This window comes from Trichosurus vulpecula, chromosome 8 (assembly GCF_011100635.1).
Source record: "Trichosurus vulpecula isolate mTriVul1 chromosome 8, mTriVul1.pri, whole genome shotgun sequence".
Lineage (NCBI taxonomy): Eukaryota > Metazoa > Chordata > Mammalia > Diprotodontia > Phalangeridae > Trichosurus > Trichosurus vulpecula.
This window is the reverse complement of record NC_050580.1, coordinates 32,829,590-32,855,888: the sequence shown is the minus strand read 5'-3', so window position 1 is coordinate 32,855,888 and position 26,299 is coordinate 32,829,590. Positions and strand designations below refer to the sequence as shown.

The 26,299-nt window shown below is 45.8% G+C and overlaps 1 protein-coding gene across 1 annotated transcript in view; it reads right to left on the bottom strand.

Annotated features, from left to right (window-relative positions):
• COL13A1 (collagen type XIII alpha 1 chain) overlaps positions 1-26,299 on the bottom strand; it is a 206,236-nt gene that overhangs the window by 96,504 nt on the left and 83,433 nt on the right. Inside the window, exons 3-7 of the mRNA XM_036736467.1 lie at positions 24,538-24,545; positions 21,752-21,778; positions 15,868-15,903; positions 10,777-10,803; positions 6,237-6,287 (exon numbers count right to left, since the gene is read on the bottom strand). Coding sequence (XP_036592362.1) covers positions 6,237-6,287; positions 10,777-10,803; positions 15,868-15,903; positions 21,752-21,778; positions 24,538-24,545 — 149 coding nt within the window. The remainder of the gene's footprint in view (positions 1-6,236; positions 6,288-10,776; positions 10,804-15,867; positions 15,904-21,751; positions 21,779-24,537; positions 24,546-26,299) is intronic.

Sequence of the window (26,299 nt, the reverse complement as noted above, 5' to 3'; positions counted from 1 at the left end):
GCTGTCCATCTGTTTTCCTTCACTCTCACTGCCCAATAGCCCCACCTCCTTCTTCAGGCCTTAATGAAGCCTTTTATGTTCTTTCTCATGTGCTAGTCATCAGTGGGAAGAGGTTGTTTACCAGTCAGTGGTCATTCCAAACTTCTCAGACATATGGCACTCTGGAAGAAGAGTGGTGTTCACAAGAAGGGTTGTTGCAAGAAGCTTGGGGTCATTGAAAGTGCTTTGTAGTTCCCCAAATGGAGTCCAGCCTAATCTCAAGCACCCATGAATCCACTACAGCAGAAAGAAACAGTAGATAATCCAACCCACAGATGAAACTTAGGCCCAGAGAAGTTAAGAGATTTGCCCTGGGTCACACGGGGCATGAGCATAGGAGCCAAGGCTGGAACCTGGCTTTCTTGACTCCAAGAATCTTTCCATGACATTTCATTGCCTCCTATTTGATTCTGGGCCCAGCTAAATGTTGATCTGGAGCCCATGTTTCTGATCTAGGTATTGATGGTCTAACTCAAAAGGATGCCCATCCAGCTGGTGTAGTCATTGAGATTTCTTAGAAAATGCCTTGTAATTCCTTAGAGCAGAACCTAAGTATGGAACCAGACCTGAATCCTTTCAGATTAAAAAAGAGACCAGTGTCTTTCCCCTCTAACTCTAGCCTCCACCTGACTTTAAGGTCCTTTCCTGCTTAAAATCCCATGATCCCATGGATTCCCCTACAGGGAGGTATTTGGCTAAACCACCTCTTTCTAGAAGTTGATGTATGTCGCCTACCCTGCCAACCCACCCCACCCAGTGCACTGTCTGGGAGCTGGAGCAGAGACCAGAGAGGTACTATGGGACCTGCTCTTGGCAGGCTTCCCAAAGGTTGGGAAGGGAGGAGAATCCATTCATAACTCAAAAGGCCCTGCCTCATACATTTGGGCTTCTCCTGGGGACAAGTGGTGCTAAGAATAGCTTTGGAGGAGAAAACCCGGAAACAGTTCTGTTTGGCCTTTGGAAAGTTTTGTGTAAACTTTCAACTGCTCTCCCTTCTGCTGGGCCAAAGATTAATCTCAACACTGAAAAAGGCTTGACAAAAGGTCAAAAGCAGAAGATTCCAAGAGACACCCCCAATCCCCTTTCCTGGATGCTGTTTATACTGTATAGACATTCATCCCCTTTCTAAAAAGATGGCGGCTGCTCCGTCAGCAGGGAACACCTTTCAGGCCCGAAGAGTCTAGCCAGATATAAAGCTTTTTGCTGGGATCCCCTCTGCTCCAGGGGAAATGAGAAATCATTTGGCAGAAGGGCTGTTTGTCCTCTGGGACCTCCCCATTTGCCTGTGTGTCTCCCTTCTTTCCTCTTCTCCAGTCTGGGACCATTTATCAGAGGGGAAGGGTGGAACTCTAATCAGGGCCAATGCCCCAAGGAATGTGTTAAGAGACTGGTCTGGCCCCTGGCTTTCCTGTTACCTTGTCACCAGATCTAGCCTCAGCTCCCTCTCTGGACCTTGTGAAGAGAGGCATCATCATCTAAATTGGAATTTGGCATGTCTAGAGATCAGAGGGACGTTGAATTTTAGAGCTTAGACTTTAAAGCAGGAAGGGAAGGTACTTTAGATCTATTCCCTCTTTTGACAAATGAGGAAACTGAGGCTTAGAGGGGGGAAGTGTATTGTCCCAGGTCACCTAGTCAACAAGCATTTATTAAGTGCTTAGCATGTGCCAGGCATTGTGCTAAGCTCTGGGGTTACAAAGAAAGGCATCAGTAGTCCCTGCCTTCAAGGAGTTCACATTCAATGTGGGAGACAGCATGTAAATGACTATATTTATACAGATACATATATACATATCTCTATGTATGTATATACACATACATAATATAATATACCATACACACACATAAAAGACATGTGCAGGGTAAAGGGTAAATTGGAGGCAATCTAAAAGGGAGGACATGAGCATTAAGGGGAGCCAGGCAAGGTGGTAAGCATAACAGGACCAAGGTTTGCTCTCTGGCCCTTTAACCCTGAATCCATGGCTCTCTCTATGGCACCATTCTGCTTATCAGGCCCTAGACTCTTTATCCTCAGGGGAGACCCATGATGAAGATTTGAAGAGTTCCCTGGAATCTCTTCCTCCCTTGAGGCCTGGGTGAGAGAGAAGCCAATGAATTCTCCTCCACTTGGAAGAGGTCCATTGAGTATGTGTACCTGGGACAACAAAACAAACTATGAAGTTGGCAGTCATGTCTACACAGGGCTCCATCCTAAAATGGCCCTGTCCCCACCTATGTTGGCCAAAGACAGCAAAGTGAGACTGATGGTTCTGGAGAGGAAGATCTTATCGGTCTACTTACCTAAGTGAAAAAATGCTGGACTTGGGGGCCGAGGCCCTTGGTTTGAATCCTAGCTCTGCCATGATCTGCCTTGTGATCTTGGGTGAGTTAGCTCCCCTTTCTAAGCCTCAGTTTCCTTATCTGTCAAATAAGGAGGTTGGACTAGGTGACCTCAAAGGCCCTTTCCAGCTCTAATTCATGACCCCATGATCCAAGGCTGCTCAGGGATCCCAGTCATTTGGCCCCAGCTCAAAGAAGTTGATTGACATGTCCAAAGGCATATGGCTAGTAATAGAAGTGCAGGGGCTGAATTCTGTTACACTCTGGTTTGACTAAGCTTGACTTCTGATTTATTTTATTTCATTAGAATGTAAACTCTGCACTAGCAGGGATGGTTCTTTCCCTAGAAGCGTTCCTCCCTTGAATCCTAATCACTGGTTTTAATCATTGGTCTTTAAATGGTCCCATCTCCATTAGGCACGGGTGGTCCTATGCTCAGGATCACGGAATCTGAGTTGGAAGGAAACCAGTGGCCATCTAGTCTACGAGGGATGGCCAAGCTCATGCCGACTCTTTCCCACTCTGAATCCTATATATCCAACAGGAGAATGGGAGTGTGTTCCTTTTTGCTAAGAGATAAATGTGAGCAGGTGAAGGTGGCCAGGATGATGGGAGAATGGAAACATGCTATTCAGGGGTTGATTGAGGCAAATGGGGATCATTTAGCCTGGAGAAAAGGTTTAGATCAGCAGAGGGAAGCCTGCGGCCACATTGCTCTGGGAAGTTTGGATTCAGTCAAAAGACCCCACTTGAGGACCTAGAGGACCCCAGGTGGCCTTGAGGCCACAGGTTCCCCACTTCTGGTTTAGCTGGAACACAACAGCTGCCTTCAAGTATCCAAAGGACTGTAATATAGAAGAGAAGTCCATCTTGTTCTTCTTGATCCCCAAGGGTAGAACTGGAAGCAATGGGTAGAAGCTGCAGAAAGTCAATTTTCAGCTCAAAAGAAGGAAATACTTCCTAAAAACCAATACTATTCCAAGGTGGAGTGAGTTGCCTTGAAAGGTGTTTCCCATCACTTAGAGCTGAAGACCTGATGGTCACTTGTCAAGGCTATCATAGAGAAGAGTTCTGCTCATGGAGGGATCGGACTAAATGCTTTCTGAGCTTCTTCCTGGATGTGACGTTTTGTGACTTTATCCTTAACAACCAAAGGTGTAATAAGGTATCTGCTTTGGTCTTTATCTCATTGTCCCAATAGGGGATGTATGTGGCAAGCACATCTTCTCGTTGGGTAGGTCATAGGGTTTCAAGGTGGCCTGTCACTTTGGCCACCATCAAGTCAATCTTCTCCATAGCAGAGACAGATCCAAGCCCATGTTGAAATCCTCTCTTGCCATCACATCACCCTCTCCCGTAGGAGGTGTGGAAGGCTTGATGCCCCCTTTTTGTTGTCTTAGGGACAATGGAGTGCCTTAGGAATGGATGGACTCCCATTGATGGGAGAGCTTTTCCCTAACTTGGGAGACTTCCTGAGGTGCTACTGACAGGTTTAGCTGGAGGCTCCAACAAGTCACTTCAGTGGTTTAGCATAAATCCATTAACTGCCCCCCCCAAACCCCACATCCTGCTGCTGCTAGACTATAAGCCATTGTCTTCTCAAGGACCTAGGTCTGTTTCCCCTTTGGGTCTAACCATTCATCAGTCTCTCCAGAGTCTGAGACAGGTGGCTTCAGGAACTCTTAAAGCTGTTTCTTATTAGCAGCACTTAATTCAGGCCTTCTCATGACTAAGTGGAAAACCACCTGTTCCTCCTCCAGACCCGGGCTGCAGGGTCCTGCCCCACTTGACCTTCACCCTCTAACAACAAACAGAGGTGCCCATTGTCTTCTTACACACACACACACACACACACACACACACACACACACACACCACCCTTGTCACCCTAGCCATTATCTCTAGGCCAAGGATGCTGTCGTCTGGGGTCCACATTCTAACAGGAAGTCCTGAAGATAAGAAGGGACCTTTTTGCTCTCCTGTTGGAGTTGACTTAATGGAAGTGATAATGAGAGGCAGGCATAGAAAAGGGAAGAGAATGCAGAATTTGGAATCAGGGGACCTGAGGTCATTTCCTGGTTTCGATGCTTTCAATCTCATCTTTAGGCAAGCCCCTGCCTCTCTCCTGCACTCAGCTTCCTCTTCTGTAAAATGATCATGAGACAGGCTTGTGCCAGAGACAGGAAGCCATGGGTGCTAGGGTGGGCATGAGACTTATAATGAATTGTCCTCCTAGAACAAACGCTTCTTAGGGAGGAGGAAGAGGGAAAATTCTTAAGAGGAAGAGCCTTCTTAGGGGGTTCAATGAGAAATGTAATATGTGGCACAGGCACAAGCTAATTTTCTCATGGCCAGTTAAAATCATCCCAAGGCCTAGGTTAGAATTCAGCTCTGCTGCTGCTGCTGCTGCTACTAATTACTATCACTGTTTATATATAGTTCTTCAAAGTTTTCAAAGTACTTCATATACATTATCTCCTTTGATCTTTAAACCAACTACCTCCATTTTACAGATGGGGAAACTGAGGCATGGAGAGATTAAGTGGTGGTCTAGGGTCACACCCCTAACAAGTGTTTGGGGCAGAAATGAACAAATCTTCTTGACTCTAAGCCCAGTACTCTAGCCACTACCTTATCCGGAAGCCTTCTGTGTAGTAACAGCTAGCATTTATACGACACTTTGAGGTTTGCAAAGTACTTTACAAATATCTTATTTTATCCTCTCCATAATACTGGGAGACAGGTGCGATCATTAACCCCATTTTGCAGATGAAGAAACTGAGGCTTTGTAGTTCTTGCCAGTTTCTAAGGCATAAATGCTCACACTGAAAATTTAGCAACCAGCTCTCATGAGCTGGTTTGAGCTGGTTACAGTATACCTCCTGTTTCCAGATTGAATATTCCATGTTTACAGTAGCATTCTATGCTCTATATTGCATGGACCCTTCCAAACATCTATAATATTCATGGTTACAGCTTGGCTTGTGAACACCAATCTGTAACTCATTCATCCATTGAGCCAACAAACATTTACAGAGTGCCTCCTATGTGCCAGGCACTGTGCTAAGCACTGGGGAGTCAAAAGGAGGCAAAAGACAGCCCCTGACCTGAAGGAGCTTACAATCTAATGGGACAGACAGCATGCACACGAATATGCACAAAGCAAGCATATCCAGGATAAATAGGAAGTCATTAAGAGAGAAGACACTGGGATTAGGAGGGGTTGGGAAATCCTGCTGCTTTAATACTGTGGCTAAGCCTAGCAGGAAGTTCCTGCCTTTGCTTCTGTTCCTAAGGAATCCTCATTTGGAGGATGAGGGTGGAAGCTTCTCGACTTGGTACTGAACAGAGGCCATCCTAAAATGGACTCAGAGTAGGGGGCAAACGCACACCTTAGAGAGGAGACTGCTTAGATTTAGGCCTGAGCTGTCTGCTCTGGGAGCCAGCTCTACGGGCCATGGACCCAGAAAGGTTGAACACCATGTGGTGCTTCAGAGCCTGAGGTGGGCCCATGGTGAGGCTGGAGTCCAGCCTGCCATAAGGAGGGCTGCGCCTTCTCTCTCTTTGCCACAAACAGCAGACCCATGAAGCAGCTCTGTGACTGAAGGGCCCAGCCTGTCAAAGCCTCCCAAACCCTTGCACGAGGCTATAATTTGGTTATATTTAGTTGGGCCCTAGTTTTTGGAAAACAGCATCAATCTGGCCCCATCTACTAAGCCACATCACACATTGTGGCTGCCCTGCCCAGAGGGAACTCGGTGACTGGGCTCTCCCTTCTGCTCCCCCCACCCCCGGCTTATTCAGTAGCTCACCCACAGCCTTAACCACACTCCAAAAGAAAAGAGGAACCAACTTACCGGGGGACCACGAGGACCAATAATAGACATTCCAGCATCTCCTGGGGCTCCCTGTGAAGGCACGGAGAGAAAGAGAAACAAAGAGAGGCAAAGAAAAGGATGGAGAGAAACAGAGGCAGAGATAGAGACATAAATAAAGACCAAGATAGTGACACCAGGAGAGAAAAACAGAGACAAAGAGACATAAAGTAAAGAGATAGAAAGGAAAGTTCACAGAGAGACAGAGAGGAGAAAAGATCAAACAAATGATAGAGAAAGAAAGGAGAGAAAAGAGATAAAAATAATAAGAAGAAGAATTGATAGAGAAAGGGACAAGGACAGATGGGAGAAAAGGAAGAGTAAAAGGAAGAGAACTGGAAAGTGAGGAAAGAGGAGAAGGAAAGTGATGAGATGGAAAGGCAGAGAGGAATGCCAGAAAGGAAAGTTGGAGAAATAGGTGGAGGGCAAGAAAAAAGGAAGAAAGGGCAAATAACAAGAAAGGAAGAGGAAAAGAGCAGAAGGAGAAACAATGGGTAAGTGAGGCATGAGAAGTAAGAAGATCCCTAACCAAGATTAAACCTACGGAAAGTGACAGGAACCATAAGCTTGGAGCCAGAGCAGACAGAGAAAGGATATGGGTCCCAGTGATTCAATAAGAGAAAGGAATAATGGGAAGGCCAAGGTGACCATGAGCTCTGGTGCCTGGCCCAGTGATGTCATCACTTTGTCCTGCTTCATGGGTCCAGAGCTTGGAGGTCATCTAGGTCAATATCCTCATTTTACAGATGAAGAAACTGAGGTCCAGAGAGGCCAAGGAACTTGCTCAAGGTCATAGAGGTAATACATATCAGAGATGGGATTTGAATCTAGGTCCTCTGAGTGCAAAGTCAGGGCACTTTTCACTGTACTGGGGTGTCTCCTGACATGATGCTTTCTTGGGCCCCCACAAAGTAGAGCTCCACCCTAACTCTGCTATGAGGCCCCCTCACTTCTCCTATGAAGAAAAGCCAACTTAGTTCTATTTCCAGACATGAAAGCTCCATGACTCAGAGATGAAGCCATCCCTTGAGGACTTCAAGGTTAGAAGATGGCCTTCACAAGGTGATGGTTGAATCTTCAAGGAAATCTCTTATACCTAAGTGGCTTTGGAGCTAAATTTGAGGAGTTGTTTCCACTAAAGTCTGCCCCAGTGTTTCAATGTGGTGGATAGGTAGATGACCTTGGTCCCAGTAAAGCTAAACGGTTTCAAGTATGGATGTGGAGAATGACTCGGTCTGCTTCTGGAAGACCAATCTCATCCCCTTCAAAGAGACTCATCTCTCAAGAAGCATTAATTAAGTGCTTAGTGTTTACCAGGCCCTATTGGTAGGACCAACATTTGAAGTCCAACCACCATGTCCTAAAAAGACTCTGATGTGTATAGGGAGACAAATACCCATGCCAACAAAAGCACAGATTCCTTAACCCTAAAAGGAGAGATGGGAGGTGACTGCTGAGAAATGCCCCCAAATGAGGCAAGAGGAGAGATCCCACTTGCCTATTTTTTAGTATTTTGGGGTCGAGAAAACTAGCCCCCCAAAAGGAGACGATGAAACAATAGGTGAGCAGCATTAAAATATGCTTTCAGGGATACTTTCAGAACCAGACATCGAGAGACCATGGACCACATTTCGGTAGCCCTGGCCAATTTTTCCAGCTCAGGGACTGTTGTCAGTACTTCTTAGAAAGTCCACCCCACTCAAAGGATCATAAGTCTAGCGCTGGACAGGACCTCAGTCAGAGGCCATCTGGTTCAATCCCCTTATTATACAGTGACTTGCCTAAAGCCCTATAGATAGTATCTGAGGCAGGTCTGGAGGCCAGTCCACAGGACTCTAGACCCAGTGCTCTTTCCAATGTGTATTCCTTCTTTCAACTGAGTTCAGATTCTGTAAAATGATGTACAGAGGCACTGTAGAAGGGCGAACCTGGTAAGGTATTATGGAACTAATCCCAGAATAGGCCTGGCCAGCTCCCTGGAAAGACAGGGGGAGGGATCTGGGGAGCCCTGCCCTTGTCCTGCTTTCCTAACCTTCTGGGGGCAGGTAGTTTTCATTTCAATCTTCATGTTCCTAGAAATTAGCACAGTGCCTGGCACACAGTAAGTACTTAATAAATGCTTGCTTGATTGAGGGCAAAATGGGCACTGAAGACAATCCGATCCTGAGTGAGCCTGGATTTTCTTTTCTTGTTTCTTCATCATGCAAGTGTGTGTGGTGGAGGTGGGGGTGGGGAGTAGAAGCAGCCCATTGCTAGTCTACTAAGCAGTCATCTATACAATGGAGCGGGGTGGGGGCGGGGAACTAGACTAGATGGCCCCTAAGGTCACATTTTAAAAATTCTGGACCCTTGAGGGACTGGTTCTTTGAGCAGTCTCCGAAATGACAACACCCATTTCCAGGCAACAAACCTCCTGAAGATCCTCTTAGCTGAGGATTCCAAAGCACAGAGCAGGGCTGGCTGAGCCAACCCATTTCACAGGATTCTCAGACCAAGGGGCACTGCAGCCTGAGTGGATGGCTTTCTCCCTATAGTAAGTTGAAATCCTCTTGAAAATACTAGGGATAATGAATAAGGAAAACAGACTTCACTGCCTCCCTCTCCCCACTTCCTCACAGGCCAGTCCAGATCTGGTCCAGTCCTGGAGTGAAGGTGGGATTGGGAGGGTCCTTACCTTTCTGTCTATGGTCACATGATCTCTAATGTCTCTTCCAACTCTAAATCCTGTGATATTATGACTAACCCAGATTCTCTAAGACCAAGAACAGAAAGGTAAGGGTAAGCTGGGAGAGACTTTGAGAGTCAGATAGCCCAACCCCTTCATTTTTACAAATGAGGAAACTGAGGCATCTGGTTCAATCCCCTTATTATACAGTGACTTGCCTAAAGCCCCATAGGAGGTATCGGAGGTAGGTTTTGAGGCCAGGCCACATGACTCTAGACTATATGATAGATAGATTATGTGACTTGTCCATGTTTGCAAGAAGGAGTCAAAGCCAAGGCTCTTTTTGGCACACCAAATTGCCTGGGGCTCCTTCCAAAAGACATAAGCATAAAGTGAGTTGGGAGCCTTCTCTAGGAGAGTGTGTGCCATTGGGTGCTTAGGTCCAAGGTGATCTAGAACAGTTCCAAACCCATATCTTGGGGCTAAGCTGAGTTGGAGCCAGTAACAAGACTGGGGCTGGAGGAAGGAAAGGGAGAAGCACCAGGGCAGATGGGATTTAGCACACAGAAGAGGGATGTTAGAGGTCATCCTGGCAGATGTTGTCCAACCCAAACTAAATGGTGACCCACAAAATATCCAAATTCTGTATCTTGCTATTCTGCTCTCCATGAGGAAGCCTAGAGAGAGAGGGAAGGCCAGAGCTGGGAGCAGAAGATGCAGGATGTGGGGAAAGAATCAATTTTTAAAAAGGTCGTAGGGCTTTCAGAAGTTTATCTTGAGGAGTCATCTTTCTACAGGGACTCCAACGTGGTCATTTTAGTTTTTGATGTCCAAATCACTGCCTCTTTCCCTAAGGAAGCATATCTCTTAAGAGAATCAGCTGAAGACTCTGAGTTTCTTAGTCTCAATATCATCAGCATGAGCTTCCCCCACCCCACCTCAGTGGGAATGATGGCCTGGACGTACAAAATGGAGAGGGGGCAGAGGCCCCAGCCCTCCCTGCGCTGGGAATAAAGTCTCTGCCTTGTCCAAGGAATCCAACATGGAGGGTTCGACATGGAAGGATCTGTGCCCACATGGCCAGTTGTGGTATATATGGGAAAGGTGAAAAAGGGGATGGGTAGGAGAAAGAGAAGGAGGAGGAAGCTTGTATTATCACAAGAGCGAGAGAAACCAGCCCACGTTTCCTGACCCAGTTGGGAGAACAAGATTAGTAGTGGGATGAATGAAATCAAAACAACCAGGCTGGGAGATTGGAGGGGGGTGGAATGATTTGGCCTGACTACTAGGGTCAGAGGGCACAGAGAGCAGATGTGATGGTCTGGCTCACACACTGAACAAAGTTTAAAGGCAATAAATTGTATAGCAAAGGAACAGGGGTTTTGGAGTCACTGAATCAGCCTCAGAACTAGAAACGGCCTCTGGGTTCCAACCAGTTCGAGATCATGAATCCCCTCTATGCCACCCCCCTGCCCCATCACAAATATTCAAGCCTTGCTGAAGGCCTTTAGTCAATGGTGCTGACGTCCCCCCAAACAGTTCATTCTGCTTCTAGAGACCTCTGATTCAGGATACCCTACAACCGAATCTGCTTCTTTGCAGCTTGTAGCTCACGGGACCCAGGAGATGCAGGATCAAATCTCGTCTCTGCTGTTCTGCTTATATAATCTTCCCCAAGTTGTTTCCCTGTCCGGTCCTCAGTTTCACTCTTTATAAAATGAGGGGGTTGGACCCTGCGGCCTCTAACATCTTATGTGTGAATTTATTCCTTAGTCTTTCCCAAGAGTCCTTGGGGCAGTGGGAGGGCAAAAGGGCCCAGCAGAGGGGTGGGAGACAATCAGGAAAGAATAGACTCACCTTCTCTCCTGGTTGGCCCTTGAGTCCCTGGGGTCAGTTACACCAGCCACATGTAAAACAGGGTGAAGGGGAGACGGAGGGAGGATGCACGGAGGAGAGGAAGAAGGATGGGGAGAAAAGAGAGAGACAAATCGAGGAATGAGTATTGATGGCACACTGACCCCTGTGGCATGCCCCATCCCCAGCCACGACAAGAGAAACAAGGCAGCTGCCGGGGCGGGCTGGGTTCTGTGTTCAAACAAGCACATGTCTATACGTGGAGGGGGAAGGTGCACTCCTCCACCCACCTCCTGGCCCTCCTCACATCACTTGCATTGGAGTGTAATTACAGAAAGAATGCTGGACTTAAGATCAGGAAATCTGGCTTCAAATCCTGGCTTGGAGGCTTACTTGGGTGCTGCATGACCCTGGACTAACCTCAGGTGCCTCATCTGTAACATTGGGATAATGATGCTTGCAAGGGGTGGTCATGAGGAAGGAATTTTAAAAGTGCTTTGGAGATGGGAGCCTTCAGTGTTGCTAATATCATTACCATTGACAGAGGCAGGCTGGTAGAGTAGTTAGAAAGCTGGCATTGCCAGGAAGATCTGGGTTCCAATTTGGCCTCTGAGATATACGAATTGTACTACCATGCAATCTCTCAGTGCTCTAGGCAACTCCAAAACAATAAGCTGCAGACAAGGTGCTGACCTGCCTTGGAAGAGGGAGGCCCCTCATCTGGGAATGCCCCTCATCTGGGAATGCCCTACTTGAAATCACCAGGATAATGAGCCCCCATCTCCATCCCTAGGCTATGACTTACTCTATTATAGAAAAAACCTGGTAGATTGAGGAGGACCCAAGGGGTAGTTTGTGTGTGTGTATGTGTGTATGTGTGTGTGTGCGCACACGTGTGTGTGTGTGTGTGTGTGTGTGTGTGTGTGTGTGTGTGTTGGGAGAGGTCACATCTAGATCAGAAAAGCTGTCCAGAAACGCATAGTTTCCTGCCTGGGATGAGGAGCTCTGGTGGGAGGGATAGTCCTCTTGGGACTCAGCTGTTATGGTCAAGTGTAACAAGTGGGGAGCACAGGCATTCCACCAGGCTAATGCTTTGGCAGCCAGACAAGCCATGGACGGACTTGAGAAGCAGGATGGGAGGGCAGCAGGCGAGGATGGATGGCCAATCAATGACTATCTGGACAGATGGAGGTTTGGGACCAAGCAGGCAGGACAGGGATGGGCAGGCTGATCAAACACCCCTCAGCTGACAAAGTGACTAAAGACTAACCTTAATTCACCCTCCTCCTAGCCAGGAAAGGGTTAATGCCATTATATAATGCACCTCATGGTGATTGCAGGAGAACAGAGAGAGCTCTGGATATGGAGTGAGGAAAACTTGGCTCCACCACTTGTTGGCTGTGTGACCTGGGCTCTGTCCCTTCCCTTCTCTGATCCTTGGTCTTCTCAGCTCTACAGTTTCCTTCTCTGTTAAAGGAGAACTAACTAGAGGGGTCTCTAAGGTCCCTTCTGGCTCTTAAGTCCCTATGACCACAAGGCTTTCTACGGTGGGACCAGCCAGTTGTGTTCTCAGTGCAGAGCGTGAGAGGACCCAGCTCCTGCCCCAGCATTGAAGGACCAGGGGGAAATGCCTTCTGTGCTTTCCTTGGCAAAAGGTAGCGCCAGGGGCTTGAGGTAAGAGCGGGAAGAGGAAGTTGGATGGTTTGGCTAGTATTTCCTTTGGAGAAATAAGGAAGCAGCATTGTTTGTGCAGGGATTATATTAGGCCCATCTGCTGACTGGTGGGATGGTTTTGGGCCCTCCTGAAAATAAAGTAAAAGAGAGAGGGGGGTAACATCTGCTCCTCACTTGGAGCCCTGGCTGCAGCATAGGTTGGCCAGCTGTGATGGTGTGATAATGATGATGATGATGGTAATGAAGATGATGATGATGAAGATGATAATAGCCAATGGATTTCTATAGTGTCTTAGGGTTCACAAAACACTTTCGTGAAATTAGGAAGAAAAGTCTTATGCTGGTTCCTGGCTGTGTGACCCTGGCCAACTGCCTTCCCTCTGAGTCTTGGTTTCTTTATTTGTAAAATAAGGTCATGCTCAATAGCCTCGAAGTTCCCCTGCAGATCTAGGTCTGTGATCTACAAACCCTGTTTTACAAAGAAGGGAAATTGAGGCTCAGCGGGACCCAAGGACTGGCCTAAGGTTACGTATGTAGCAGGCATCAGAGCCGTGTCCTCTGACCCCAAATTCAATGAGCTCGTCCCTTCATCCCTTCTCTCTTCTGCTGTGCTCCCTCTTGGAATTAGGGTGAGGCCCCATTCCTGGCAGAGATGGGGAGGGAAGGAGAAATTTCGATTTTTCCCCCAATAAATTTCAATACATTTAAATTTAGATTCCTTGGGATAGTGTAGGGGCAGGGAGGACACACAGTTGAGCTCATGGAAATCATGGGACTCTGTGCTATCCCAGAATCCTAGAAATTCAAAATTGGAAGGGACAGCTAGGCCCACCCAGACCTGACATGACTAGCAGTGTATAACCACCCTGAGGTAAGGAGCTGTTTCATTTTTCACTTCGGAGAGAGGCAGAATGACTTGGGGGACAATGAGCTGGCCTGATTTGGGGAGACATGGGTTCAAATCCTGCCTATGAGGGATATTGCTTGAGGGACCAGGAAGAGGCTTCTTAGCTGTCAATGCCCCATTCACCTCTGTAGGAATAGAAGCTGGGACACTTTAGCCCACTGGCATTGGTTGGTTTAACAAATTTCTTTGCCAGGAGCTTCCTGTGCCAATGAAATAATATGACTGGAATTTTCCAACTCTATTTAAAACTAAATTAAAATATATTGCACATAGCAGGTGTCTAAAGTTTTTTTTTAATTGAAAACATAATTTCCTTATAATAATCCCAATACTTGGTCCCCCGGCATCTACTTGCAGATTATTGCATTCATCCCCTCCAGGCTGCTGTGATCATCTCAGTAGCTATTTCTGGTCTGGGAGGTGGGGACTATAGGGGAAAATTTCAGTGGTGTGGTTGATTTGGTTGGCTCTGCTGTAGTGATGGTGTGGGTGTGGGACAAGGGCCTGGGTGTGGATGAATGGATCAGGGAGGATCAGAAACCAAAGAGGACAGATCTGATAGCTGGTGGGTACTTCCATATCCATAGAAGTGTAGTGGGTAGCCATAGTGGAGAGCTGGCAGGACAATAGGAAAGCATCTGTCCCTGGCAGGGGCTGAGGGCACAAGATGGGGCTAGTCCATGACCCTTGGTCCTACTCTAGGCTCTTTCTAGGGGACACTCAGAGATAAGAGACAGCACCATGTGCCCCGATGACTGGTCCTCCTCTCCATGGAGAAGAGCCACCTAACAGGAAGCAACTCAACTGTTGGAAACTCTCAGGACAGACAGTGGAGAGGCAGATGTAATGTGGCAGAGAGAGCCCAGGCTTGGCATCTAAAGATCTAACTTTGTACCCCGGCTCTGCCACTTATGGACTGTATGATGTGGGAGCAAGCCACTTAGCGTCACAGAAGCTCAGTTTCTCCATATGTCCAATGGCAATAATAATTCTTATGCTCCTGGAATCCAGGGCCACCATGAGGATCTCACGAGCTAATGTACAGGCTACACTTTGTAAACCCAAATGTACTGATAGAAATGTAAGCTCTATTATTATTTTCCATTTGGGGTTTTCATCCCCCAATATTACAGACCTCAGATTTTTTACAAACTTTCTGAGGACTGAAGGCTGAATTTAGGGTCTGACGAGACTGACTGGTTGGAGTCTATCTTGCTTTGCAGAACAGCTGGGTTCCCAAAAGGTCAGCTGTCAAGACAGTTTCTGTAAAGTGAAGCTTATTTTTCTCCTGGATGGACATTGACCTTGGGCGAAGGGATGGGGAAGGTGGGTGTAGATGTTCTTTTTGACTTCTGCTCTTCTTGCCCAGGGCTGACAACAGCTCCAGATGGGGGACCCACAGTAGATCTAAATATCAGCCATTGGCCTTGAGTGAAAAAACTTGGTGGCGTGCGGATTTTTCACATATGGTCCAAGAAGAATTCTATTTATGTGAGACTTCTGGGAATGCATCTTGAATTTGTTTCTGAGTTTTGAATTATGTTATGGCAGGTTTCTTCATAGTGGAGACTGCCATATAATGGGAGATAGCCATGTGAAGGAACTTCCTGAAAAGTCCTACAGAGGATAGGAGCCTTGCTCCACCCTGCTGATGGGATCTCTGACTCCATCCTTCCCTAGACAGAATAGGCTCTAGATTTACCCACTGCCACACTCAGATGGCCTGGATGGTGTATCGGGAATCAAGATGGGCTCTTAGCACTTATTCAACCGAGTGCCCTTGAAGAGCTTGGCCTTTGTTTCCTTGATTAAATTAGGAGTCCTTGATGACCTCCTTGCCTCAAGGGAAAGCCTAGTTTACATGGGGTTGAGTGACATGTTTGTGGAATCAGAGGCTTTTAGATCACGTGGGTTTAAGTTGCATTTTTGTGATGATTTTAGGTCACATGGGTCCTAAGGGGAGTTGCTAAGACCAGAGCCAGTAGTAAGGGCTTAAGTTCTGGTTGGTTAGATGATGTTTGATGATGGCTAAAGAGTTCATAAAAAGAGAAGACAGAGCTATTTGCTTAGGGCTCTCACTCTTGGTGGTGCGCTGATATGGAGACTCTGGGCAGCTGTAGTTAAGAGCCCTTCAGCTTGTAAACCCGGATGTTCGGAATTTGTTAAACTCTGGTGACTATGAACTGAGGTTTAAATCAGACAAGGTCTGTCTGTTGATGTTTGTAATTTGTTTGTATTTGCTTTGAAGTTCAGGGTGCTGGCTTTTTCCCCTGAACCAAGTGAATGATATTTGTATGCTGGCTTAAATTGAGATTGCTAACCCCTTAATGTTGCTTTCCTTAGTAAAGCAGATCAAAAGAACTTGGCCTTGCAGCATTCTGTGAGCTGGTTGTTGTTGGTTTTACACCTCCCACAGCAGCTGCTAGCTGTATTGTTGGAACAGATAGCAGGGCCAGGACCCAAGAAGCAAGCATGTGGCAACACAAGCAGAAAGATGCAAGTTTTCAACTCACCACTCGTCCTGGGATCCCAAGGGCGCCTTTGTCTCCCTGAGGAGCAAGGCAAAAGAAATCAGATGGAGGTGGATGGGGGATGGAATTGGCTTCAGTCAAGGGAAATAAGTCACACTGGCAGTGTACTGGGCATGAGAAATGACCAGACACATATGCCCTGCCTAATGACAAATTGGAATGTGGGCACCTTCCCATGTGGGTGCTCATGGGTACATATACAAAATACCCATGTGTTTGGAATATAAACCACATCATCAGGCAGGCATAGTGTGATGGACCCCACCAGTAATTAGTGCCTTTCCCAACTTTGTATTTGAATTTAATTTGTATATATTGAAATATCATACAGTGAGGTCCTGATTAGTGTGGCTAATGGATGCCCTGAAGGGGTAGCATGTGTTCAAATTCAAACTATTTGAAGTTATCTTTGTACAAAATACGCGAATTGGTTCTAGCCCAATAGAAATATTCGGTGTGAATTTGATTAATATCACCACTTCATGTGGTTCATTATTCTCACTAATCAGGAACCAACTGTTTAAGTATAAATAACATATTTATGATAAGTACTTATTTACATTGCATATGTATATATAACACTTTCCATTTACTTTATCTACATTTTTAAATTTTCTTATCTGTAGACATGTCATTTCCTCCCAATAGAATAGAAGTTCCTTGATGGTGGGGCCTATCTCTTGTTTTATATTTGTATCCCCACCACCTAGCACAGTACTTGGAACACAGTAGGTGCTTAATAAATGCTTGCTGAATGAATGATGGAAAGAAATCAGGAGTCAGGTGCCCAGGACGCTCATCTTGGATCTCCCATTATGAGCTGTGTGAATTTGGACCAGTCATATCCCCCTCTGTGCCTCAGTGTCCCCTTTTGTAAAAACCAGGAGGTTGGAATAGCTGATTTAAGGTCCCTTCCAATTCCAGACAGTAACAGCAACCACAAAAACAGTCTTGTCCCAACAGCATTTTCTTACCTACACAGCACTTTCCTTTCAACAGCCCGATGGGATAAATAATACAGATATTATCCAATGGAATGGAAGTGCTTTGAGGGGCAGGAGCTGGTTTGCTTTTTTCTTTGTCTCTCCAGTACCCAGCCCAGTGCCTGGCACACACTTAGGGAGTGCTTGTGGAATTGAATTCAATTGAACCTCTATTTTACAGAGAAGGCAACTGAAGCTCAGAGAGTTCAAGTGGCTTGTCCACAGTCACAGAGCTGGGAACCACCCAAGTCCAGCCATCCTTCCACCACCCCATTTTGCCAGTTTTGTTCATAAAGGTCTTCATCCCACTGACCTAACAGCTCTAGGTGGCATTTGTTCATGAGGTCTGCTATCCCCATTTTACAGAGAATGAACACTACAGGAAAGCAACCACCCAAAGTTAGAGGAGCTTGGCAAACCTGGAGAACAGAACCCAAGCCTTCTACCTCTGGTCAGGTCTTGTCCCCAGGCCTTGATTTGAGGAAGATGAATGAAAATCTGCCCATTTCCCATCTCCTGCCCTTAAAAAAGACAGGAAAGTCAGAGCCAAGTCACAAGATTCAGTTGTTCCGGGAAAATGACTTTGTTTGGTAGCCAGCGGTTACATCTTCCTACTCTGGAAATCTCCTTATAGAGGGTTTGCCGCTTCTCTCAGTAAAAAATATTTTTTTGCCATCACATAAATGCAGACCTTGTAAATTTTGGGTGGGGAACCAAAATTCACTGCCGGCCAGGAAGAACGGAAATCAATTGAACGTAGAAAACAAGATGGTATCTGACCAAGCGTGTCTGGTGGAGGAATTGCTGGGCTCTATGGCCCAGCTGGAAAATCAGTGAGTCGTGGGCAGTCCTGGGGCCTGCTCTCTGAGTCTGTTCCCTTTACAGAAGTCAGATGTGACCTGAAAAGCAGGAGGACCAATGGGGAGGACCACTGGTATCATGAGATATCTACGTCAAAACGGTGATGGGGAGTAAATAGGAACAAACTCACCCATTAGGGTCTTGTCTATGCTGCTGGTGTCAGGATTCATCATTTGCTTTCAATAAAACGCTCTACCTTCTTTAAAGCCAAGAGTGCCCATGAGGAAATGATTTTCCTAAAGGTGTTTGGATAACCTCATGAAGGCAGGGATTGTTTTGGTCAATGTATCCCCAGCACCCAGCATGGAGCCTAGTACGTAGCAGGCACTTAATAAGAGCCTGTTGACTGATGAAGTCATCATTAGTCACCATCAGCTAGTCCAATCCTCCAGATTTTACAAATGGGGAAATCAAGGCCCAGAGAAGGGAAATGTCTGGGTCAGTGCCATATAGTGAATTAGTATAGCACAACTCAAGTCTAGAACCATCTTTTCCTAGCCTATCTCCTGACTCCTGACATAGCATGCCTATCACAGGACCAGACACACAGCATCATCAATAAATGCTGGTTGAATTGATTGGAATTCTCATAGCAGGGGATCCAGAACCAGTCAGTAGGACTGTGGAATAAGTGCTAGACTGAGACTCAGAGGTTTTGTTGTTCAGTCATTTCAGTCATGTCCTACTTTTGTGGCCACATTTGGGGTTTTCTTGGCAAAAATATTGGAGTGGTTTGCCATTTCCTTCTCTGGCTCATTTTACAGATGAGAAAACTGAGGTAAACAGGGTTAAGTGACTTACCTAGGGTCACACAGTTAGTAAGTGTCTGAGGCTAGATTTGAACTCAGATCTTCCTGACTCCAGGCCTGGTGCTCTATACACTGTGTCACCCAGCTGCCTCAGGGGACCTGGGTTCAAATTCTAGCCCTTCCTGTGTAACCTCAGGCGAGTCAACTAACTTCTGTGTGCCTCAGTTCCCTCATTTACCAAATAAGGGAATTGGGCCATATGACCTTAATATCTCTTCAAGGTCTGAATCTGTGATTCTAAGATTCTAAGAAATCTACCCACAGTGTCTTTCGTGGAGGTTCACAAATGATAACCCCTCCCAACAGAAGCATAATCAGAGCCACAATCCATGAGTTTGCTAACTGTTCTTCCTTTCTGGATGTGCTCAGAGTTGTCTTTTTTTGCCATAAGTTGCACACAGTCAAGCATATGGCTTTCGAATGACATTTCATGATGTGTATATTGGTATATATATTATATATATACACATGTGTGTGTGTTTTAAATTAATGTCATTTGCAGTCTTAGTCATAAAACGCATGGGTTAGGATTAGGTACGGATTGGTGTGGAGGTTGGAAACTATGCTTAGTAGCCTCTGCTCCATGAATTTTACCCTAAATGTTTTTTAAAGGTGGACTTTGGAGGAAAAAAAGAGGCTGCCCCCATGGGTTTTACGCATGTAACTCCTGCCCACCCTCTTCCTTGTATTTTGTGGAGCTGATCCACCAGCCTTCCCAGCCTTCCCCACTCATTGTAACTCTTCTATCATTGTAGTGCCAAGTATGATCCCAAATGCCTTTCATTATAAAGTTAACTGGTTTAGGGTTTTTAAAAATTTCAATAATTGCAATGGCCACCAGCTTTTAAAGGACTACAGTGTTATATTACCTTTTGAAAGGTGAGGAGTAGGAGTGAGAGGAAATGATGTAATGCTTGTAAGAATCGGAATCTTTCTGCCTCAAATTTGGAGGTATGAGTAGGAATTTTGTGCCTAGGGCAGGAAGAAAGGCTGATGTTGGGTGGGTTTCAGGCTGAGGGTCAGGGATGTGGGCATTGAGAGAAGGAAACGCCCCAGAAGGAGGCAGCTCCATAAGGTGGGGCCATGGAGAGGAACTTACTGGGAGTGTCTCTCTTGGGAAGGGGGAAGAAGAGTGACCCAGCCTAGGGCAGGATGAGTGCCTTCTAAATATTGGTACCCTGAGATAAAGCCTTGAACATTCCACCCTAGTTATGGCTCTACCTAAATCTAAATGGATTATAATGTGTTCCTTCCCTCAGCCCTCTGGTAGACTGTGGGGTTTATGACATTGGGTTGGTTTCCCTAATCCTAAAGGTTATGGAGTCTGAGGCTCTGGGTTCAAATCTTTACTCTGACATCTACTCCGTATGTGACTTTAGACAAGCCACAACCTCTTTGGGTCTCAGTTCTCCATCAAGAGAGGATTGGACTAGCTGGCATCTGAGTTCTCCCACAGCTCCTGTCTATGATTCATCTCCTTGATTTCCCAAACTCATCCCCTGGGATTCCCAAGAAAGAGAGCAAAGCCTAAGGAGATACTTGCCCCATCTTCAATAGCTTCCCATTGCCTACCAAATTAGGAGGCAGCCTGATAAGCCAAGTAATCAGTCCTAGTCTCTTAACCTTAACCTGAGCTAGTCGCTCGTCTCCAGCTGCTTCTTGGACACTCGAACCAGACATTCCATAGGCATCTCACAGTCCACACATCCAAAACAAAGTTCATGATCTTTGTCCCCCATTTTGAACCTCCCTATTGCTGTCTAGGGCAATGCCATACTCCCAGCTCTCCCAGACACTCAACCATGCCACCCTCAACTCTTCACTCTCCTTGCACATATCCAAATCCCTTGTCATGTCTTGTCTCTACCTCCTGGACACCAGGTGATGAATTCTTTGGTCATCACAACCCATGAATCAAGGTCAAATGCAAATGGTTGCAGCCCTGTGTGGTGGGAGCTCTCTTCCACTTCTGTGTCTATGGGGGCAAAATGGTGGGAAAGGAGGCAGTGGGTGCAGAGAGTCAATCACATGGTTTTTAGGATGTCTAAGGCACTGACTTAGCTGTTGGTTTAGTGTTCAGTAAGTTGCTAATTAAGTTCAGACCTGGCACTTGGGAAAAACCAATATTCTAATTCCAGTATCCTTTGCTAGGAGGCACCGAAAGAAAGGGTAGGGTGAATTAACACCTCCTCTTCCTCCTGAATTCTGGGCCCAGCTCACGGCTCATTAGATTCAAATCAAGTCAACACACGTTTACTAAGCATCTACTAAGTGCTGGGAAATGTCATAGGCCCTGCCCTCAAGGAGCTGCAATCTCTGGGGGAGAATCAACAGGTATGCAGGTAAATATACCTTAGTTATACAGATCAAATATATAACATTTCTATGTTATTATATAATATTTAATCTATTAGTATATATAACTCTATATAATTACTCAGTAAACAAATACAAAGTTATCACTAGCAGGATTGGGGAGAGTCTTGGTAATTAGGGATGTGTGTAGGGGGAGGGGGAGTCAGGAAAGGCCTTGTGAAGAAGGAAGTACCCAAGCTACACTTTGAAAGAAGTTAGGGATTTTAAAAGCTGGCCATCTTCAGACCATCAGATTTATCTCTATGCAATGTATCGGTCAACGACCAAAATTAAGGCTTGTAGTAATTGAAGCCAACTCTGTTGTTTATATTCTTCTGTTTGTATGAAAGGTCAGTAGAGGTTACCAAAGGATGTGAGTTAAAGACTGCTGTCATGGGTAAAGGCTGTATTTGCTGAGGCCAGGTGGAGAGTAACCATGGACAAGTCATTTAAATTCCCTAAGCTTCGGTTTCCTCGTCTGTGAAATGGGAGGATTGCTGGGCTACGTCCTTCATGGCTTCTAGCAGCCACCAGAAGGTCAAAAATGTTCTAACTCCAAGAGCCAGAATCCACTCAGCTTTGGACCACAGGCCTCAACAAGGGGGATTTTGTCAATGAGAGGGGGATACAGGAAGGACCTTCTTATTTGGACACAGAAGCAGCAATGGTGGGAGGTAAAGGATGTTTTCCCCTGGCTCCCAGGGACAAGCTGACCAACCAAATAGAGGTGTAGAGAGTGTGGAGTAGGGAAAGATTGCAGGAATGACCTAGTAACCTTAGTAACCAGAGAGAAAGAGATGAGGGAGGAAGATGAAGGAAAAGAGAGAAGTCAAGAAAAGAGAAATGAAAACTATTTACCGGAAGTCCAGGTCTTCCTGCAGGGCCCTGGAAAAAAAAAAGGGCAAAAAAAAAGAGAGAGAAAGAGCTCATTAAACCTAATGCCGGGGAATTGGAACGCACAATCCTGCATCTCCTAAGGACAGAGGGGGCAGTGTGGCTTAAGGGGAAGTGTTCTAGATGAAGACCTGGATAGACCCAGGTTCAAGTGATGGCTCGGACACTTACTGACTGTGCTTTGTTGGACAAATCCCTCACCACCTCTGAACTTCAGTCTCCTCATTTGTCAAGTGGAGAGGATGTACTTACCAGTTGGAGCGGCTGGGTGGCTTAAGCGAGAAGCCCTGGGAGGGCCGTGCTAATGCCAATGACTGTTACTGAGCCATGACACAGTCACAGTCTTGTTCTCCCCACTCCCCCATAGCTGCCACCCTGGAAAAGGAATTTGAAGGGTGTGAGGGATCCTCTTCTGCCTTCCCCCAGACCTGCCCCTCTGTAGATGGTAACCACTATCTTGGGGCACAGATCTTAAGCAGGAAGGGAATGCAGAGGGCATTGGGTTTAACACCCTCATTTTACCAAGGAGGAAACTGAGGCCACAGTGGGGAAGTGACTTGTTAATTTCAAGTCGTCAATAAGTGTCAGCATCGAATTTCAGGCCTCAGGCTTCTCAGACTCCAATTCCAGTGCTCTTGGGGGCTCCCAGCTACAAGTGCCCTTGCCCTACCTTCCTGTCATTTTAATTCTTATGCTCCCTGGACCTATTTCATTATATATTATTCCTGCACACAGCCCCGACTTCCTGGGAGGAAACACAGATGACATTTCTAAAGAGTGGCAGCAGGGAGGGGTCTTTGCGGGGCAGACAACGGGGAGCCAAGACCTGGCTGATGTTTCTATCCTCCCTGCAGGTTGGGCGTCTGCTGTCCTTCAAGGCTAAAGAGTGAGCTCTGGATCTGAGGCCATTCTATTCCACCCTGGGACTGATCTCACAGAGCCTTAGAGTTAGGGTCACTCAGCCTCCATAGGGGTACCACCAGGAGACTACTCAAGGACTACTTGAGAGAGACCTCAGAAGGTAGGCAGTAGAAAAAGTACTGGACATGGGGGCTAAAGGCCTGAATTCGAATGTGTAACCTTGGGAAAATCCCTTTATCTCTGAGTCTTTGTTTGTCTTTCTATAAAATGAAGAGGTTGAGCCAGATCATCTCTAAGGTCTCTTTCAGCTTTAAATCCAAAGATCCTAGCTCATTCTCCCTTCCCATGCTGTTCATTCTCCTCTTGGGCACAGCTCCCAACAATCTCTGCATGAGCTCCCCAGTAAATATAAGCCCTTCCTGACCTTGTACAATCTGTCCCACTGTGGCAGCATGCTGAGTTTCTTCATAAAGCATCAGGACCTAACGAGTCATGGAAACCAAGGGCAACAAATTCCCAGGAAGGTGAGGTCTGAGTGAGAGACGGACCAGTATTTGGCTTATGTCAGGGGGAAAAAGGGGGATGGGGAGGGGGCCTCCGAAAAGGCCTGTTTTCAGCAGGTGGTCCTTCAAGGCTCCCTTACTGCCGAGTTTATTTTGGAAGACTGATGATAGGAATTTTATCTGACATCCAAAGCATGCTGTTATAAATCATGCCTTTTCATTTCAAGGGATGAAATGACTCTCCAATCCCGACGTGATTTATCTGTCAAGGGGACAGAACAGATTTCTCAGTATGGGATCAATTTACTACTAAGAGTAACAGATGGAATATTAAATAAAGACCTTATTAAAATCATGAAAACCTTTCTCCCAGGTATGTATTTAGAGGCAAAACAAATATTGGAATGCCTTCTCTTGAGCACTAGAGCCCTCTGGCTCTTATTGGTTTCAATAACCTCAGGGGTGAACCAATTTCAAAGAATGTCATTCTTCCCATCTCAGTAAAAATCTGACGCACCCACCATGTGTTCAATCTTTTAAGTTACTTTACACAGGCCCCCAAATGGTCTTTGGGCCTTTTGTTGGGTTTTCAAAACACTATCCCAGAAGGAAAGATCGCTACTGTATTGATGGGTATCAGTTTACTCCTTTTGAGAGACTCTTCTTCACCTCTTCTTATGTTCTTTCTTTTGGCAAGACTTTTCCCTCCCCCACAAGGGACCTGATAGAAAGGTCTGAGAATGAAGAGAGGCATTCTGGCTCTAATTTATTGCTCCTTCTGTAGCTTAACTTGCCGACATTGCTTTCTCTATCCGCTTCCCCCCTATCTCTTTTCAAAATATGGCCCAAGCCAGTTGGCCCAAATAGAAGCTGCCCACATAAATTCTCTTGGAAGACAACACTTGCCCAATGTGATTCACATTTTCACTAAGTGAGTGGGCAGGGATGTGTTCCATAGAACTGCACACTGAGAAGAGACGTGTCCTTTCATATTGATCATTGCGCCCTTCTTCCTACAATTGCCTCCTTTGAGGACAAAGAGAGTGTCTTATTACTGAGACAAGTTAGTCTTTTGGATTTCAGCTCAGAGGCTGCTTTGTCAAGAAGGAGAGAGATGTCTTGGGCTCTGATGTTTCCGAGCCTGGTAAAAAAACAAAATGGCGGTCTCTTTCCCTTTCTGTCACTCAGGTACAGGCTCCAGGGGAAGTCAAGAGAAAAGCCAGCTCTGAAGGGGAGGTTCAGGGTGACTCCCAGGTCTAAGAGAGGGTAGATTAGTTGGAGAGACATACTTCACTTCTCATTCTCTCCCACCCCAGGACCCTGTTACCGTCAGGGAGAACAGCACATTCAAGTTTGTGGGATTTCAGCCATGACCTCAGTACTTACAGGGGGTCCTGAAACAAAAGAAGAAAAAGCATTGGTCAGTGGGTCTGCTCATAAAAAACCCTGATGAGATTTAGAAGTCACACCTGCCTTTTACACTTAGGGGAGTAGGAAGATTGTTTAATTCAGCATCAGAAGACCTGGATTTGAATCTTGTGTTGGAAAATAAGTAACTATCTGACCATGAACAAATCACGTCATCTCCTTTACATCAAACCCTCTCTTCTTTCTCCAAGCCTCCTCCACCATCTCCTTGCTTCTTTAGAGACAATTTTCTGTGAACTTCCTCTTTTCTTCTTCATCAGTTAGTCAATTAGCATTTATCACCTCCAGGACTGTGCTAAGTGCTAGAGCTACAAAGAAAGGTAAAAGACGTTCCTTGCCCTCAAGAAGGTCACAGTTTGATGAGGGAGATAACATATAAAAAACTATGTGTGTGTGTGTGTGTATGTAGGTGTATGTATATATACACATGCATGCACATATGTATATGTGTGTACATACATATATGTATATGTACGTGTATGTATATATACCCATATATAGGTGTGCACACACACATATACATATATGTCTGTCTGTATGTCTGTCTGTGTAGGTATATCACACACATGTATACATGTGCATATATACACATATACATACGTGTGTATGTGTGTGTGTGTGTGTGTGTGTGTGTAAAACTATATGTATATAAACCAGTTATATAGAGGCCATCCCTCCATATGCATTCTCAATCCCATTCTCTTTCTTCTAGAAGACCTCTCCCACAATCATCCCCTACTCAGATGACTCCCCAAAATCCCACCCTAGCCTCTTTCCTAAATTCTAATCCCACATCACCAGCTGCCCATTGCCTACATCAAACTGGATGTCCTGTAAGCGTCTCAATGTCAGCACGTCTAAAGCAGAAAGCATCATTTTCCTTTCATTCCCCACCATGAACTTCCCGACTTCTGTCAAGGGGACACTGACCCTCCACTCACCGAGGTTCACAAACTCTCCCTCCTCCTGCCCTTCGTGTCTAATCAGTTACCAGATCTTGCCATTTCTGTCTAACTACGCTTTCCTTGTTTGTTCTTTTCTCTACTCATGTGATCACCGTTATGTTCATGTCCCCATTAGCCTGGACTATTGGAGTAACCTCCTAGTTGGCCTCCCTGCCTCAAGCCTCTTCCCCCTCTAATCCATCTTCCATCCTACTGCCAAAGAGATTTTCCTGAATTAGAGCTGTGACCTTGTTACTCCCTTACTGAATAAATGTCACTGGCTCCTTATTACCTTTAGGACAAATACAAGTGTTTGTGTTTAGTTCTGAAAGCTCTTCATAAGCTGGCCCCAGTCTGCCTTTCTAACCTTATTTTACATTATTCCTCATCTCAGCCTTCTTGCTGTTCCTTACATATGATACACCATCTGCCATCCCCATACTTCTGTATAGGCTGTCCTCCATACTTGGAATCCATTCCTTTCTCATTTCTATCTCCTAAGAAGCCCTTGTTTCTTTCAAAATTCTGCTTTGACAATACCTTTCCCATCCCCTTCCTCCCTGCCTCACCCCTCCCCAAGCTACTAGTGAGCTCTCCCTCAGCCCCTCCCCATTTTACCTCATATTTAATATTTTTTATATTTTATGTGTTGTCTTTCCCAATAGAATGTAAGCTTCTTGAGGGCAGGGACAGTTCCACTTCTGTCTTTGTATCCCCAAAACTTAGTGTAGTGATACTTAGTAGGTGGTTAATAAATGCCTGTTCATTTAATTTAA